Genomic DNA, 19,845 nt, shown 5'->3' with positions numbered 1-19,845 from the left:
ATAGGAACTGTATACATGTCTGTCTTATTCCTAAGCAAAATTTGGACATTGGCAAAACCTAATGATCAAAAAAATTAGCATAAATTACCATAAGATGTGTAATGTAGCAGGTGTGGACCCGCTGTGTCACTGACTGATTTGCCTTTAGGGCTGCTTTTAAGGGGACTCCTGGTCAATTGTGACCAGCGCAATTGATCAGGGTGCCGGCCACCAGCTTGCAAAGGGGGCACCAGGTGTATTTAGGGTGGAGGTGATCACCCCCCTTAGGTATACCCAGCCAGGTGATCCTCTTCTTCCTGGCTCTGTTGGTCTACGTTGTTTGAGGAATTGCCTAACTTTTTGTAAAAGAGAAAACTTTCTATTGCGATTTCCTTCTCCAAGTTAGTCTGTTATAATGTATATTTTTGTAAGCCTGGTGTTCACATCATACCTTGGTTCCTGGGTCATCTGCCCCCACCTTAAAAATTACATTTCATATATTTATGACATATTCAAAGTATATGCTATACGTGTCTGATTTGTGCTGGTTCCACTTTCAGGAATCCCACCTATTGGAAAATGAAAGCCCCCCTCTCTCCCATTTGCTCTCTAGAAAGGAAGGGACCAGTCATACATGTCGTGTTTTCCATTGTAGTTTACGTGAGTTGATTAAACACTCAAGTGTTTCACTACTCTCATATACTACAATGTATGGTGATCTCTCCACTTCATCTACTCTTCCTGGAATGCCACACAAGGGCCCAGAGACCCCAGTTCTGCTAATATACGAGGATCCCTACTAATATCACACCAAGTGGTTGGGGGCCACACAGAATGACCTCCCAAGCTGCAGGTTGTGCACCTCTGATGCAAAAGCTGTATCATACTAAAATTTGAAACACAATTTGTGTGATTATACTGTATGGGAATGACACAGTAACACCCGTTTAGTACAAATGAACACAGGTTTCACCCCCTCTGGTGTTTTTTGTCTGAAAAGTCCTGTAAAAATTGGCAGAAATGCCACAATAAATTATCTCCATCTTAAACTACAAGTAAGGAATCTAAGATTCTTGATAGTTTTATGGTAATGGCACAATTACATCCTATGAGGTGTTTTGGGGTGTGTCTGTAAGGGAGTTTAAAGTTGTTACTGTTTTAATGTTAAACACAATGCGTCTTTTATTTTTATTATCGTACTGTATCTTTAAGTGGGGGTGAATCGGGGGAACCTGTATAAGCAGGAAAAGATGGGAAGTGTGGAAGCTCTAAGATTGTAGATGCATGTGGTATAGGAGTCTCTCCTGCTGTATGGTACTGATAGGTTGCAATAGTCTTCTAGATTAAAGCCCTCCAGGAATGATTCTGCACATTTCCACTATGCAAATGGTTTCTTCCATGTTTCCTGGTAGAATGGACTGTAATACGAGTCACTGTTGTACCACACCAGTTTCTTGCTCCTCTTTTCATTCAGGTTGATTAATTGGCTGTTACAAATAAAAAATTTTAAGTTCTGCAGCAACGGTGGTTGGAAAACTTGTGGTTGGAACCACGCCACGAGTTTTCAATACAGTTGGTAACCCAGGTGAACAAGGAGACTTCATTCTTCCTAAACCAGCTTGATCCAGCTCTGCCCCTCTCGACCCATCTTGTATCACCTAGTCTGGTACTGACTCGGATGACCAAGAAAGCATGGGAGGACACAACCAGTGACCCCCCCCCCCCCCTACATGTTCATAAGAAGACTATAATGAATTTCAGAAGAGGTATAACTTGAGGCTTCTGGGCTATAAGACAGAATTTGACGCCTGGTAATGCTAGGACTCTGTAATATTTTATAATGCTGGTGTCCTCTTATGTAACAGAAGGATGTTTAGGCCCCTAAAGCAGTAGATCTTGGGTATGACGACTACCTTCCAACTGTCTCCCTGAATTTAGGACCTCCATGTTGTCAATAGACTAATGGTTCTTGGCTGTTCTTGATGATAAGGTGCCATTACCTAGAACTTGTTGAGGTTTGATCCTTCTCCAATATGTAACAGAACTGATGGAACTTCTAATCACCCTTCACAAAAACACTTCAGCATTTTTCAATTTATTCCTTAACGATTCTTCTATTTTGTACTTTTCAGATACATCAAAGAAGAAAAGGAAAGTGACCACCCTAAAGTAATTCCTCTGAAGATCATTACTAAGGATATTGGGAACTGTGCCTATGTAAGTGTTTTGGTGACCACATTATATTGAGCTTAGTTATTTTGACATGTATAACCCTGGTTAGGATAATAGTTCTCAGGATCACATCACGCTGCAGGCATTTTCTCAGGATGTCATGGACTCCCTTCCATGTTTCTTTATGTTGGAGTGATGATTGTTTGATATCTTTTGTTCCAGAGTATGTGCTTGGTGCTAATGTGGACACTTCATTGGGAATTGTTTCTAATGAGAAGAGCAGAAGGTGAATAGATTACAAAAAGTTACCAAGGCTGCGGCTAACTAGCTAGATGGATGAAACCTCTTGTTCCCCGCACTAGTAGTTATATATTTCAATGTCCTCTTATCTCTGACACTATTCGTTGTCACCAACTAGAGAAAGTCAGGGTTGACCTACATTCCTGGGCGCTGCCCTCATCAGGACAATTGCCCTGCTTATCGGTAGAGTTTTTCTATATCAGAGAGGTCAGAGTCAGTTTCCTGTTTTTTTTGGGGTTTTTTTTGTTCCTTCTATATACTATTCTATATACTGTTTTGTATTATCCACATTTGTAGAGGTGTCTATACATTGGCCCATGCTGGATGCCACCAATATATCCTGCACAGACATAGCAGATGGATGTGACATTAAATAGAGAGATGTGGGGTTAGAGAGATGTGTGATTAGGAAGAGATGAGATTAGATGGATAGCATTGATGGAAAGGAGAGTTTGGCACAATAAATTCGGAGCCCCCCCTATTGTGTTTTGGACCAAACGGTATTTGCCTCCCTGACAAAAGTTTATAGTACACAGCATGATATCTATTTGTATTGGTTGAAGATGCACAATAATTTTATTCATTTAGGTAACAATCAAACAAGTAAATTGACCAAGATGATGTTTTGTTGCATTTCTTGAATTCCATGGTAAGGTAGCATATAATGGCATATTATAGTGAAAATGAATGTTCAGAACTGGAATGTTCTTCACGTCATTCATTATATGCTTGACTCATGTATTGGATTGCTTATGCAGTAGCCAACAACATATGCACTGATTATCGTAGCTGTGACACTGGGTGCTTTTGTTACTGCTGGTTTATAGTACAAGGTCGTTTACGGTCTTAGATGGTTCACGGAAATTACTTTCCTTTACACAGTATATTTGTGGTATATAGTTCATATTGAGAGTTTGGTTAAAACAAGAGCGATCACATGGCCGCATTCTTGCCACCATTTATGTCCAGGTACCTTGGATGTGACCACCTAACTCCTATTGACCAAGCTAGGATGGACTCTGTACTTTACATATAGTATATGTAGGGGATAAGTGTCTGGTTCGGTGGGGGTATGGGTGCTGGGATCCCCACCGATCACGAAGGGGTCCCATGTTCACACTGTATGAATCTAGCAGCAGTTGAGCCTGCGTGTTGCCATTTAATTAATCTTCATGGGACGGCTGAGATAGTTTACCTTTTTGAAGTCATGATTGCATGGACCTTGGTTGGTGACCAGTTCTAACTATTCTGATGGTGCTGAAGTCATTGGACTTTAACCTAGATACAATGTGTTCCTATTCTTCCCACTCCAACACCCCCAAGGGTGTAGACACCATAGAAACAAGCCATGTGCCCCCTTTGTGGGAGGGAACGTAGCCCTGCCTGGCCTCCTCCCTCTCTCACTGGATGGCGGGAGCCTGTTTAGGACTACTCTCCGCAGAGGAATTGCATCACTGGCAAACGAGTAGGAAATTGAAAAGAGTCATGGAGGGAAAAACGAGCATCAGACCCTTCTGTCCTCAGTTGCAAAACCTGTTCCAATAATGGGGGGCTATTTGATCTTTGCTATGGGCCCCCCTCTCTACTACTGTACCATATTAACATCACTGGTTTAGCTCTATTGTTCATAGCAGTCAATAGAGGCTGAGGGCTATGCCGTCCCCGCACATCCCACCAAATCCACAGATGTGCAGCCATATGTTTACTCTCAGTGTAGAGGCGGCGGTACAGTTGCAGTGAGATTTACTTTCCCCTTATGGAATTAGCACGACCTCTTCCTGGCTACTTCCCAGATGCTTATCTATATTTAGCTGTGGGCTGAGGACCTTTCCTGATAATTATCCCACATTACATGATGGATCAGACAGTTTATGTTACAGTTAATCGTCTTTATGTCACTTGCAGGCCACTGATTTAAAAGTCATATATAAATAGTCCATTGGAGCTCAGCAGTGACTCCTAAAACTGTTCCTGTGCTTACTATGCTGAGACTTGTAGTGCAGAAAATATATGGAAGCCAATTTAATTAAAACCAGTTTTGTTACACGTGTGTGTAATTTAATTTTTATATATATTATATATAGCAAAAATGGCGTGGTACGATGAATTCATCACACTCTGTGTGCTCTGTATATGTACATACATACAAATAGCAGAGTGTGATGAATTCATTGTATACGTGGTAAAGCAAAAATGGCGTGGTACAATGAATACATCACACTCTGTTCTCTGCTCGTGTGTGTGTGTGTATAATATATATATATATATATATAGATAGAGAGTATGTAATTTTTTTAAATTTTTTTTTACACACATCAGAGCAAAGGGCAGAGTGTGATGAATTCATTGTGCCATTTTTATTATATTACACCTCATACACACAAGCTTTTGAGGCTACTAGGCTTCTTCATCAGGCTGGGCTGGCCCCTTTGAAAGCAATTGGAGAACTCTGCGATGCTCTTCTTTTATCCCCACAATGATGCAAGGCTGTTTTGGCATGAAGCCTCGCATCCACAGGGCTTTCACATGGTGGCAAGTGCAATATCAGGTCGTGAATCACAGCCAGTTATCGCGCTCGCAAATGTGAAGGATCCGGAATGAAAATAGCAGCATGTTCTATTTTGCCACGGCATCCACGTGGATAGCCTCCATTGATGTCAATGGGGGCTATGCGACCTGCAGCCCATACACAATTAGCATTGCATATGCGCTGCGGGTACCCGTGTCATCGCTAAGCAACGGTATAGGAAATACTAAAAAACAAAATGAGCCTCCGCGGTCATCCTCAGTACAGTTATAGAACTACGCAGGGTAACTTGCCAGGCTCACAGCCTTGTGAGCCGGGCATAAGAATCCTTCGCTAAGGCCCTTTTACATGGACCAATGATTGGACATGAATGTTCACCCAAACATTATCTGCCTGCTCATCGGGCCATGTTAATATGTCCCCAATCAATCAATAAACTAGTAACTACTCATTCATTGGCTGATTGGATCATTTATGCTGCATGTGAATTGTGGATGTGCTGCTGACCATGATGCTAGATTGGGGGTGAGTGGTTGTATTGGCGATCGATCATCTCTAACACACTCTGTGCGAAGGCCATTTAAACAAGTGCGAATCTCGTTGAATGATGCTTATTAAATGACTGCTTTCAGCTTATGTAAAATGGTCTTTATTTCCTTTTATGTACTGCCAGGGAGTGCACTAGGGAAGTTGTTGAGCAGAACAATCTTGCATCACATGGTCTGTGCTATTAGAGAGTACACTAGAAAAAATAAAGATGAGTGGAACAATCCTCTTCTTGTCTGTACTGCCAGGGAGTGCACTAAATGTGTTATGCATTTATAATAAGCAGCAAAAATACCATGTGGATATTGAAAAGTTTAAAATCAAATATTAGACCTGGAAATAATACACAAAAATAGTCAGTAACCTGTCCCCTTAAGCAAACCCCATTTAACAGTGCTTAACAATGTTTTGATTACTGAAATTCATAGAAACCTAAATTTTCTGGGGTTATAGGTCCCTGATCCTCATGCTTACGGCTCTTTCACTTAGCCGGCGATGTTTTTACATGCGCCCGCCGGCGCCGTCAAAAGGCGTGAACGGGTGCACAAATCTAATGTTCCTTCGCCCGTTCAGATGGCAATGCGTCTGCTAAGCTGTTCTTCCTCTTCCCTCCCCCTCGCCGACTCTCTGCAAGGGAGGAGGCAGGACAGGACGGAAGCTAGTGTGCCAAGCTCCCTCCCACTCTCCGCCCCTTGTCGGCAGCCAGCTTGGCTCTGCCCCCATACCGCCCCCTCCCATTGCAAACAGCCAGCAAAAGCTGGAGAAGAGGAAAGAAGTGGGAGGGAGCTTTGCAGTCACGCTGCTAAACTCCCTCCCACCTTCCCTCTCCAGAAGCTGTCATTGGCTCCCATAGGAGTCCATGGAAGAGGCTGTATTCCAGCCGGGAAAGATAGTTCCAGGACTATCTTTCCTGCCTGGCGCTACATTGGCCCGGCCCGGCGCTTTTACGCCACGGGAATACATACGCCTGTGTAACCTGAAGCATTGGAATCTAATGAATCAGATGGTAGCGTATATTGGCCAGCCATGAAAACGGCGCCTTATATACGCTTGTGTGAATAAGCCCTTAGGAGATAAGTAGTCTTTCCTCTTTAAATGATACACAAAGTTAGACAACTTGCTGAAATCTTTCAATAAAGTGACAGCTGCATTTTGTATTTTGCACTCTGAGGTGAAGCGGAAGTGCCTGCTGATAGCAATCTATTTGTGAGTGCTAATCTTGGGTATGTCAGCCTTATTTTCTGATCTGCTGCACTGACCACAGGCTTTTTCTAGATCTGCGAAAAAAATGTGCATCAAACTTGTCTTTTGTTAGTGCCAATTTCAAAAGCAATGACCTGGTATGGACTCAATTATAAGTCGGACCTTGGGGGGAAAGAATGCATTTCTGTGGCACACATTCTACTCTATAATCTCCCCAAGAGATTTACTCGGGGCTGACATGGTCATTTATCTTCTGCGCGGTTCTCCTCAACTTGAACGTTCTGCTGCTGGAAGAAAAGTTTTGTAAACCTTGCAAAGTTTCATTTTGCAAAGATTAAGGCTTCAAACCTGGAAAAAGCGTTACTCGGGCTGAAGAGCATTCATGATTGTGGGGTATGGGAAGAAAAGGAATTCCATGCATATGTTGTTGTATTATTACCCGATGTTTATGTAGTGCAAACATTATTCGGCAGCACATCGCTCACTTTGGTTGTGGTTCCTACTCAGTCGACATCAAATTTCCCTTCCTCAGGGACACAAAGTATACATTTATGAGCATGGGAAGACTGACCATACAGGCACAGGGCAGTAACTACAAGGCCATGGTCAGAAGGAGCCGATGACCTCATAAAGCCCCCATTCCCATTAGTGGGTAGCCGTCTGAACCCGCCAATAACTGTGGCACCGTATGATTCTCTCTAAGGGCCCTTTGTTACATGGAACTATTATTATCATCCAAAAAATTGTTGGATCTTGCTAATTTGAACAATATCGTTTATAGATAACACGGCCAACAACTGAATGAAACAGCTGTTGGCTGAACTATTGTTCAACTGACAGTTGTTGGTGTATGGGCACTTTTTTAGTCATAAAGATCAGTAATCTCAGAGTGGTGGAGGTCGAATTCCCAGCACTTCTGCTGTTTAACTGACTGAATAGGCTGTGGCGCTCATTGCTTGCCAGACACAATGCCGCATTTATTGTAGTGGCTGAGTTTGGTATTGCAGCTCACTGCAATATAGCGCAGATGCCAAAGTACTTGGTAAACAATGAGCGCCGTAGCCCCTTAAGTTAGTTAATCGATGTGTTTAATGAGAATCGGAACCCTACTGATTTGATATTATAGCTGGCCTATCTGACTAAGGGGTCGTGGGGCTCCTTCTGTCCATGGTCCTGTGGGTACTATCAGAATGTTCAGTCTGACAACATGAAGATAAAGAGAGATTTTGTTCTAAGTTTATCAGATAGTTTATGATGGTTCACATCTCCTACTGATTAAGATAAAAAATGTTAACTTGCAATTTCTTTTTGTAGTCAAAAACTCTGACTGTGACCAATGAAGAAACAGTGACTGATGTAATTAAAATGGCCTTGCAGCAATTTGGTGTGGAGGTAAGAGCCCAGTTAGATTTATGCCCAGATTAGTTGGCCATCTCTTCCAATCCTTCATACACATGCATATTCAACTTGGCCAGTTGTGCCTGTGTTTTGTATGCAGTGAGGGGAGAAAGCCACTTCCAGATACCTTGGTTACTGGCTCCTGACCCAAAAACAAAAGCATTGTGCAGCTGAAATCTAAGTTCCTGATCCTTATCTCCCTCAACATCTGCCATCAGGGAACAATCAGGAGGCCCCATACACATTAGATGGTTAGCGATGCCACCTAAATTGATAGGTTCAACTCGCCTATATTTGATTTGTATATGTCTAATGTGTGTAATGTGAAGAAGCAAATGTGCATAAAGAGAAAAACAAAATCTTGCACATTTCAGCTCCGATCAGCCTTGTTCATAACAAGTTTGGATGAATGACTGATGAATATATAGAAGGATATACACCTTATAGGAGGAGCTATTCTTTGGATACATCGTACCCTTCTATATATTCATCAGTCATTCATTTTATTTGTACTAATTTCTAACATGATTTTTTTTAATAAAGTTTTATATTTTATGTTGCTAGAATGGTTTACTATTCTTTTCTACTTAAATTTACGTGGGATTCAGCCAAGTGTTTCCATTTCCGTGCACCTTCTGTTCTGACACCTGCATACTTATTGCTCTGCTGGATGGGCAGTGAGCTGACCTCATTTACCTTCTCCATTTTCCAACATTTTAAGGCTGCATTCCCACGAACGTATATCGGCTTGGTTTTCACGCCGAGCTGATATACGTCCTCCTCATCTGCAGAGGGGGGAGGATGGAAGAGCCAGGAGCAGCAACTGAGCTCCCGCCCCCTCTCTCCTCTCCGCCCCTCTGCACTAGTTGAGGCGGGGCTAATTCTCGACGCTTAGCCCCGCCCTGTCCCGCCTTCTTCCATTACAAATAGTGCAGAGCAGCGGAGAGGGGGCGGGAGTTCAGTTCCTGCTCCTGGCTCTTCCATCCTCCCCCCCCCCTTGCACACGAGGACAACGTATATCGGCTCGGCGTGAAAACCGAGCCGATATACGTTCGTCTGAATGCAGCCTAAGATTGTGTTTGTCTAGAATTGATAGCAATCAGACCACATTTTGTTAGTAATCAATGCAGCAATCCAGATAAATCCATAGGGTTCAGGTCCATTTTCTTGCTACTGTACAGATGCAGCAACATTTAACTTGACACTTAACACGTTAAACTGCTGCACAGAGCTTTTTCTTGCCCTTTCAATAGTTTTTCTTGCAACTGTAAGCACCATGAAGGTGTCAAATGGATACAGGTGTGAAATAAAATCATCCCAAAAATTTTGATAGCTTGTTACAATTTTATTTTATGGTCATACATTTCCTTTAAGACCGTGTTGCATTAGGCCTGCAAGGCTTTCCTTATTCTGGGACTCTGATTCCTCCCAAGGACTCATGTCGGTAAGCACATGGGATTAAATGTTTCCTCTGCTGTCAATTGTCTTCTCTCCCATTTAAAATCATATCAACTTCCCGACCCTCGTTGTCCGGTCCTATATCTCATCATTACCCATCAGCTCTGATTCCAATGACAATAGGCACTTTACATAATATAACCTTATCCCTCCAGTGGGGATCACTCAGTATAACCATGTTACAGATGATACATTTCATTTCTTCAAATTTGTTTTCATAACCCTGACAGTATTACGGCCTCTCTGATGTCAGCGGCTCATGATGGGTTCTTCACCGTCCACGTGTTGTAATACATCCTAAGGCCGATGAATGTTTCTCGGCTCATCCTATGTTGTGTTCTCTCTGCAGGGATCAGAATCAGATTACCAGTTGTGGGTCACCTCGGGCAAAGATGATGCACCTTATCCTCTTATTGGTATGTTCAAGGAATTTCAACTACTGTTTTAGCTTTAAGCTCCTAAATAGAGACAATCAGAAAATCAACAGTGCAGTGATATAACAGGAATGCATTACTATCCGGCATGGATCTGCCATTGTTACAGTCCATCGATTTATTGCTTCGGATCTCTTGAGTTTTCCGTTTTAAGGATGTTATGTAGTAAAAGTGTCCCAAGTTATTGACTGTCTTTTGTGAACTTGTAAAAGTTTCACAAAGGTGGAAGAAGTTATTGATTTATCTACTAAATGCCAGTCAATGGACACATTTTCAAAGTAGTTTACGTTAGTTTTGGCATAAACTGTGTTGCATGTGATATTATTCAACATTTTAGCAGTGAAATTTGAGATTTAGAATACAGAATAGGAGGAAATTGGGCAATATTTTAGTGAAAATCTATGCCTGTAATAGAGCGGTCATATAGGCGTGGTAATGCAGCCAACAGTCCGACCGGCAGATATAAAGTCCCATAGATTCCAGAGGGAATATGGTAAGGGTAAAGGTATGGAAGTGCTCAAAGGGCGCGATGATTTATGCTTAGTTTTTATTTTAAGGCGGAGAGGTGATTTGTGGATGGCCACTTCAAGCTAACGCTGGGGGTGATTATCGCTTGGACAACTATCGGTTGTTTCTATGCCGGACAGTTGCCCCATGTAAAAGCACTCTAAGTGTTAGACGTTTTCAGAAACTTTTTTTTTTTGCTGTGTCCAACAGAGGGACTTTCCTTCGTAGAGAACAGGGACTGGCCTAAATGTGACATTGTGTGCCAAAAATTGAGCCACAACATGAAGCAATTTTTATCAAAAACTAAAAGGTGATACAAAGTTAGACTAGACAGTCTTATAATTCGGCAGATGTATCATTCAGCAGAGTCACTGAGCTAAATCTGGAGCATTTTATATCTGCCTAGTCTAATGGTACTTTTACATGGGATGACTGTTGGGTGCTTAAGTGCCTGAGACAGCCATCCCAATGTTTATCACTCCTGTGCCTTTACACAGGAGCGGTGATTGCTCACTGAATGGAGGTGGAGCATTTAGGAGATCTCTTCCGATCGCCCGCCTCCATTCGGAGTAAACAGGCAGTTTACATAGATGAATGACTGCCTGTCTACGTGGGCTGAAAGTTGCTTGGTTTTTAGGTGATTCTCACTCACTTGCCCTGTCGGGTCCTATGTTTACATGGGACAGCAGTCACCCATAAGAACTCTATTGAACTTGGGTGATGATCGGCCCGTGTAAAAGTACCCAGGCTGCTAACTATTGGACAATATTAGTAATTGAACCCCATGCTGTATACTTAGTGTTTACGAACACATGCTGTATACTATAAATACCTCTTAACTAAATGCCCTGACTGTATTTTGTGAATATTTCTAAGCATTAAAGCTGTAAAAAGTAAAACTCCCATTCGATGTAACCGAAAGAAAGCTAATTAGGATTAAAGCTGTTGGTGGCGAGCAGCTCCTGAGCAGATGTGTCAGCCATTCAGCAGACTGAAAAGAACAGATTACACTAAATATATACCACATAAATAACTAAAACTGCGTACAGGGAAAATGTCAAGTGCTAAAGAAAAGGCACAAAAGCCGACAAATCCATGAAATAGATGTCATAAAGGGACAAACACAAGCAATATTAATGAGTGAAAATCTAGTTTTTGAAGCTTTTATACCTCTAAGCAGGTGGAGTTTTAGCTTTCCTCCCCAATCTGTTTCAGTAAATAGTCCTGTTTCATTACATATACCGTAAAATTCCATTATTCCGGCATCCGCAAATGCAGACAGTTCAGGACTTCTAGCACAGGACTGCAGTGTCATGAGCAGAGAGAACTCCATTGAAAATTCATCTACTTATGAAATAAAGTTATAGTAACGTCTCCTATTAAGACTCTTTCACTGTATATACACTGAATTGCACCTTTATTAGTGACCTTGGCCCTTTAATAAATTGGCACTTTCCTGCATGGAAATCAGACCCCTGAACGTGAAGTACAGCATAAAATCACATGGCGACTTTCTGTGGATCAGTTTCAGTGTGAATCCACATTATATTGGAAAATCCAGCTATCTGAACGACTTCCAACAAGATCTGGTGATCACTAGTAGACTAGCTGGGGCCAGGATTTCATACATTGCCAGCCTTATGTGGTTTACCCATGCAACGGTGTCGACCGTATACCAAGAATGGTGTGATCCAGGAAAAACATCCAGCTAATGAGGATCCTGTAAGTGTAAACAACTTGTTGATAAAAGGGGTCAGAGGAGGATGACAAGAATCATTTTGCTGAATAGGAGGTGTACGGTCAAGCAAATTGCAATCAAATACAACACTGGTATGCCAACTAGCGTGTCTGAATGCAAAACTCGTTGTACTGTCGCACGGATGGGCTATAACGGCAACCAGTTCCAGCGCCATTGTTGTCTAAGAAAAACCGAAAGGCAAGGCTCCAGGGGGCAAAACAGCATAAAACTTATATCCCTGAGCAATTCAAAAACATCTCATGGTCAGATGAATCCAGATTTCTGTTTCACTATGCTGCTGGGATGGTCAGAATTTGGAACAAGCAGCATGAATTGATGACCCCTTCCTGTCAGCTGCTGTCAGCACCTACATCCAATCTGCAACAACTACAAGAAGCTTCCTGTCCACGTGGGCCGATAGTCCTGCAGAACAATTTCATCACTAGACCGCGATGAAATTCTGCAGTTGTGAATACCAAAGGAGGTCCAAAGCACTACTAGATGGGGGTCTCTAATACAATGTACTTGCAAGCCATTTCATGACTAACACACATAAATCTGTCAGTTTTTTAACCTTTTCTGTCTTTTTGTTTTTCTTCTCCCTCAGGACATGAATATCCGTTTGGGATTAAAATGAGCCATATTCGTGATGCTTTGCCTCAAATACAGGGGACAAAAGACTCCATCAATCTGGAAGGCCCTTTCGTTATGGAGCAGCTGCCCAGGGAGATGCAGTGTCAGTTCATACTGAAGCCCAGCCGCCTGGCCATATGTCAGCAGCTCTCCGGTGAGTCCTGCACGGTACAGAGGGCTCATTCAGCCTCACGAGCCTGTTATTACTGCGAGCTGACATAATGAGAGGGTAGACGCGCACATTCCACTCGCCTGAGGTATTTTCCTAGAATTTTCAGCGTGTTTACACATATCGCGTAGAGTAACATTTCAGGAAACCATCCTCCAGGGCAGTTTTGAATTACCAGGACAGAGAATTAAAAAACAAATGCAGTTTAGGGATAGCAAATACATATGTACTGTCCATTGATGTAGCGGAGACGAGTTTGTCATTTGCTGCAGCTGATGGTGAAATTATACTCTGGCTTTACAGAGGACTGTAGGTGAACTCCTTATAGTAAAGAGGCATAAAAGCAAGGTTCTACCGCCTTAAAATAAAGAAATATTGAATACTCACCTATCCCGGCAGGTCCCCGTTCAGCGCTGCAGCTCCTGCGCCTGTTACATGGAACCCAGAAGAAGTAGAGGGCGGTCACGTGTCATTCATTGTGCACTTGACCACTCAGCCACTCAAAGGATTCAGCGGGGATTAATATCAATGGAGTCCGAAAAAACGTAGTATGTCCTATTTTTGGGCGTCAAGAATCTTATTTCCTATAGGAGTGTGAAAATATCGCATCACACTTGCATACGATGTCATTGGATACTGGAAGCAAATGCTATTTTTCTTTTTCCACATAGGAAAAATGGAGTGCGACATAGGTCAGATTTTCCCCAGACCTACATTGTACTTGCCCTCAGAGGTTGTCCCAAGTAGTTCCTTTCCAGAAACTCTGTTAGGTACACGTATGTCATACAGAAGGAGTACACTGCAGATACCAACAGGATTGGCGCTACAGCGATAAGGGCACAGTGGGTTAATGTCAGTGGAATCCACTGGTAGCCTAATGTATCTGAGGGTCTCAATATGCCTGATCCTTTATTTCGTCAGGAGGTAACGTAGTGTCTGCAGCCTCTGAGTATGGCATGTCTTCCTCCCACAAATGAAATAAATATTCTAAGGTTATGTTCACATCTGCGTTTAGGGATTCAGTTTTTCTTGCTCTGTTAAGGGAGTAGAAAGAGGAATTCCCTGGTGACACAGAGCCATTTTATGACAGAACTGAATGGAGCTAGATGGACCTCATTGACTGTTGTTGGGTCAGTTCCGTTTCTATCCGTCCTTCCAGCATTTCACTGGATAAAGAAGTCCTTGCATGCCAAATATGTGACAGAACCTTCAAGCGCAGATGTGAACATAACCTAAGCCGACCCTGCATATCTATGGGTCATGGGTGCCATAGACTGTTGTACTTAAGTCCTCAACATATGTATGGCTGCTGTAGGTCAATGCTGGATTCACCAGGCATACTTGTATCACCTATATTTGTTTTTACTAACTAAACCAGGTACTATTAAATGTGCTTTTTTTATTGTTTTATTTTTTAACTATAGACTTTTTTCGAATTATGTTTACTGTAGGTGACTGCTATGAAGTTTTTTTTCTAGAGAATCGGAAGATTATTAGGTTTAGTGGTTAGTGTGAAAACTGCAAGATTTCAGAATGTATAATGATATGAAAAAAATTAAAATTCTTTAAAAAAGTGTTTTCATGTAAGGAAAACTTGACTTAGACAATAAATAATTTTCTGGTGACATCTTCCCCTCTAAAAAAAACTTTTCCTTAAGCGATACTCTTCATCACCCAGATAATCCTCTACAATAGTTAATTATTAGAGAGGAGCAAGCGTACTCGCTAAGGCAAACTACTAGAGCGAGTAGTGCCTTATGCGAGTACCTGCCCGCTCATCTCTGAAGATTCGGGGAGCGTCAGGGGAGAGCGAGGAGGAACGGGGGGGGGGGGGGAGATCTCTCTCACTCTCTCCCCCCTGCTCCTCCCCGCTCACTCCCGCAACTCACCGCTCTCCCCCGCCGGCACCCGAATCTTAAGAGACGAGCGGGCAGGTACTCGCATAAGGCACTACTTACTCAAGTAGTTTGCCTTAGCGAGTACGCTCGCTCATCTCTATTAATCATACATGCCATACATCGTGGGTTCTGGGGGCCAGAAGTTCCTAAAGGGCCCTTTTATACAGAATGGTTATCATTCAAACATTTGCTGGATTATATACCACTCTTTCTACCTAATGAGTCGGGTATCATATATTATTGAGATAAATTTCAAACTGCATGACTTCTTGAATCACTTGCGGTTCTCCCTCACAACTTTCCTCCTCTCCTCCCCTATTCCCCTCCCTGAAACCCTTGAAAAAATTAAATCGTACTTTGTATTTTGTAACAAAGATGTTTGAACAGGTTGCTGGTTACTTGGACTGTGACGAAGCTGAAATTAATCAGTATGCTTGTTGTCCTAATAAAAAAGAGAATTTCCAAAAAAAAAAAAGGAATTTGCTGGATCATGCAAATTTGAATGATAATCATTCAGTGTAAACATGGCCAACAAATGAACGATAAACAAGTATTAATTTACTTCTCGTTCATCGCTCATGTTATGCAGGCATAGTAATAATCATTCACTCGTTCGCGCGTCGTTGCATGTGAACACCTATTAGTTAGTCATTCACATTCACTGGCACAGTGAATGTAAACACAATTCCAAACTATTTATCTGCCTGCATGAACCAGTAAAGTCTGCTGTCGTTTGCTCTGTGTAAAAGGAGCATTGGTCTATCTCATTCAGTCGGGACTTGGAGTTCAATCGCTGGTGTGTCAGTCCTGATAAGGTGGTGGCGGCTATGGCTGGTCTTGGCTATGTGCAACCTGTGCGGTCACACAGGGTGCTGGACGCTAGCTTTTTGGAGGGGTATTTAAGCTGATGTATGCCACCAGGCCAGATGATTGTCTTCTTCTGTTCGGCAGTGTCTTGTAGAGATACACAAATCCTCCTCCTCCTGGCTCTGTCACCTCCTATCTGATGATCCAGCAACACAATTACTTATTTCTGCTACTGTATTTATGATATGAGCTTGCTTCTGGGGTCATATGTATGTTATGAGCTTGTTCTAGTATTGCATCTATGTACTGAGGTTTGTGCTGTATTTATGAGATTGGTTCTGGTATTGTATCTATGTTATGAGCTTGGTTCTGGTGTTGTATTTATGTTATGAGCTTGGTTCTGGGCTGGTATGCGCCTATCTCGCTGCTTTCTGCATAAGGACAACATAGCTGACTGCTTGTCAATGCACTATGTATAGTTTTTCTTATGATGGGAAGGGGGGAGCGCCATAAATATTCTGCCATCTAACAAGCTAAGGCCGACAGTGGTACCAGATCATGCACAGTTACCTCTCTCTCTAGTCTTACATTGCAACCCTGTTAACATACATTTTGTGTATTGTACTTTACCCCTTCATTTTCCAAATTGGTTAAAAAGTGGAATATTTTTTTGGAGCTCGGCTTCATTCCTCATCACTTCCCACCTCAAAATTACTAAAATGCCATTGTCTAATTATATGCAAGCCAAGCATGATATCTAAGGTAAGCTAAAGTAAAGCCATGTAAAGTCTATGCTGATGGCTTCAGAAAAGGAGAGTTAGTATACGTCGTACAGCCCTAAGGCCAGCGCTAATTCTGGGAGTTGTAATAGGCTACATCCCAATGCCACCTTGCATTCCCAGAAACATGGGCTATCCAAGGCCAGGGGTCTCCAGCTGCTGTGGAAACTCCTCCTCCTACCGCCATGCAGTTATAGCTACAGGATAGAGACCAGAGTCTTAAGGATCAGCTTCTTCTGCAGATTTTACTTCTTAATTTAAAGCAAGACGCCAGACTGTGCGCGTCGTACATAACTGCAGGTTTGTGTCAGAAGGCTTCCCTAGAATACAGTGCACAGTCGTGTGTGGGTGGAATGGTTAAAGAGCCAGGATCCGGCAGTGGCATATATAGCAGCAGGTAAGCGGCTTTCATGAGCCGGCTAAGAATAGCCCAATGTGTGGAGATTGATCTGTAAAGCCCATTGTCACACACAGGTCGCTCCTACAGATATAACCGGGGGACACAACATTCTACATGCACTTGTCGTCCAGAAATCACTCCACCATGTATGATTACTGCGATAACTGGGCTTTGTTATTAACCCCTTTAGTGGGGTTAGTGCTGAAGACTACCTAAGCCTGCCACTGAAGGGGTTAAAGGAAACTGCAACACAGCTGAATTAAAGTGAAAAGATTTTGTAGGCAATTCTCCATAGGTAAGAGGTATGCAGATGGGATGAAGAAGTAACTATTCCATGTCTAAACCCTCAACACACTGCGGCACGTTTACGAATACTGTATAAAAGGGAAACAATGCTAATTTAGGGCCGGGTTCACATGAGAGTAATTTAATTGTGTATTACGCATGCAATGTACGCACCCATAATACGCAGTGAATGGAGTCAATGAAAATACATTGATTTTCGTTGATCTATTCACAGTTCTGTATATTTCTTGCATAAATTACGCACATAAAACAGTTGCTAGGTAATGTCAGAAGAAAAAGACAAAACCAGGAAGCCAGTGCATGACAGCATGTGTAAAATACATTGTTGTGCACAAGCAAAAATGTGACAATATGCAGGGATATGTAGTTGCCAGTGCCGCTAAAGCGCTGCGATTTTTATGCAGCGTTTTACCGTACGGTCATGCGAGCCTGGCCTAAGACAGATGGACAGTCCTAAAATGCACCAGATTCATGCAGGATGGTAAATCTGTCACATTTTAAGACTAGTCTAGGCTTATATCGCCTACTAAGTTGGCTTCGTTTATGCCAAAAATTGCACCAGAATTTTGGCATAATTTGGCATAATTTAGGTCACAACCCCTTTCCATGGCGCCCACAACCCTTTTTAGGATGAGACAAGTAAAGTGTTTGAAAGCACATAGTAAATGTGGTGCAAAGCATGTCAGACTGTTTTCTGGCGCAATGTGCACTAGAAGACTGTCGTATTTTCAATGGTAAATCTGCCTCACTGTTATGTTGCAAGGCCTGTTGAAAGGTCAGAAATTGACTTATAAGGCAGTCCCCTTCCAACAGGTGGTGCTGTGGAGGTACTTTTCCATTCCTCATCTGCATACCTTTTTTCCCAGAAAGCATTGCATGGTCTATATAAGACTCTCGGCACCAACTTGGTACTCTCCTCAAGGATAAACTTTTATTATCCAAAGAATTTAAGAAATGTATATCAGAATAGAAACAGAGAAATTAGGACAGATGTTGGTTGCCAGGAGGACACCTGATAGTCCAGCATTCCTCAATAAAAAAAGGGTCACAGTACTTTGTTTTCCATTAATTCACCATTTTTGATAATCTGCCACCTTTATATTCCCAAGAGTGTTAGATTATTTGAGAGCCGAATCTAGTCCAGATAAATTATTTCACTATTTGGTTCCAGTTTTTGGTTGTATGGAAATTACCTAATAGTCCAGCATGCTTTAATTGAAAAGCATTGTAGTCACAGTTTTGTTGTTTTTCTTTTTCCTAACAGTAGCACCTATGTAATCCCAGTGACAATTTGCCAAGAAATTACCAGATAGCCATGTAACAATTTTAAAATTAAACATATTGTCCAACTTTAAACCATTGCTTGCCTGTGCTCAGGATAGACCATCAATTGTAGATTGGTGGGTGTTTGATACCTGGGACCCCCACCAAACAGATGTGCAGTCTTGCGGAGAGCTGATGTGTGCAGAAAGCGTATAGCTCCATTCTCACTGCAGTGGCTCAATTTGGTATTACAGTCAAAACTCCTACTCAAGTGAATCGGAACGTTGCCTATAATATGGCTGTTGTCATGTGAAATCTGTACTAACGGGCTTAACAAACGGCAACACAGGAAGTGGGGGGATTGTCTCATTCTGCCCTTAGTCTATGGAGAGTAGAGGAAGGAGAAGGAGACCAAAAGAAGTGTGTCCTGTTGCCTTACACCAGGAAATCACCCGATCGTCTATAAAATCCTGCGATACCTTTTAAAAAGATTCCATATCACATACATACACTTACGTATGTGAAGTTTTTTTCTTTAAAATAAAGAAATATATTGTGTGTGTGTGTATATGTATATATATCATTTTCATACAATATATTTCTCTAGTTAAAAAAACTTCAAATAAAAAAAGTGTGTGTGAATATTATATATTATAGTGTGTATGTATGATATATATTACAATATGTACACCTACACACTTTATTTGAATTCTTGGGGTTTAGCGATAATACATATTCTATACAAACTTCCAAATTGACAATTGAGTGTGTATCTTGCACTCTTCTGTTGAGAAGGCAGAGGGTTACTGAAGGGTTATGTAGAGAAATATTTTTATAAGTTAAAGTCTTCAGCTCAGTCTTTCCGCCCAGTCCCAGGGGGCTGCGTGCAGATCCAAGCCTGAAATATATAGAATAATAAAAGTAAAACGAAACAGGCAGCAATTGTTATAAGTCGTATCGGAGCTGTCCCACCCAGAGCCCGGAATTCTTTATCAGTTACATATGGCTTCGGCGCTGTCATTGGAAATGTGAATGTGCAACCTGAGACCATTTCTGTTAGTGAAAATAAAGTTGCTTGGTCCTTGGCCGTGAGAGGGGTTAAAGAAATCCGGTAGTATTTTCCTCCCAGCATAAGGCCTGGCTGTAACAATATACTGAGCCGTTCAGGGCCAGCATTTCTTTGGTGGGGCTGTTTTCCTAGATTCAGAAGAGTGATGATTGTTTTACACATATGCTGGCTAAGTGCTCTCGCAGGACGAGGCCTTCACATGTCAGCAGCGCTAGTTTTATTGTCCATTTTAGAAAACTAGGCATATATTACTGCTGAT

The 19,845-nt window shown here is 42.0% G+C and overlaps 1 protein-coding gene across 1 annotated transcript in view; it reads left to right on the top strand.

Moving 5' to 3' along the window:
- Positions 1-19,845, top strand: part of ARHGAP20 (Rho GTPase activating protein 20) — a 127,205-nt gene that overhangs the window by 86,257 nt on the left and 21,103 nt on the right. The window contains exons 6-9 of the mRNA XM_066582139.1: positions 2,112-2,196; positions 8,042-8,119; positions 9,933-9,999; positions 12,870-13,049. Of these exons, the coding sequence (XP_066438236.1) occupies positions 2,112-2,196; positions 8,042-8,119; positions 9,933-9,999; positions 12,870-13,049 (410 nt within the window). The remainder of the gene's footprint in view (positions 1-2,111; positions 2,197-8,041; positions 8,120-9,932; positions 10,000-12,869; positions 13,050-19,845) is intronic.

This window comes from Eleutherodactylus coqui, chromosome 1 (assembly GCF_035609145.1).
Source record: "Eleutherodactylus coqui strain aEleCoq1 chromosome 1, aEleCoq1.hap1, whole genome shotgun sequence".
NCBI classification, from domain to species: domain Eukaryota; kingdom Metazoa; phylum Chordata; class Amphibia; order Anura; family Eleutherodactylidae; genus Eleutherodactylus; species Eleutherodactylus coqui.
The sequence above is the reverse complement of the archived record's forward strand: the minus strand, read 5'-3'. Positions and strand labels throughout refer to the sequence as shown.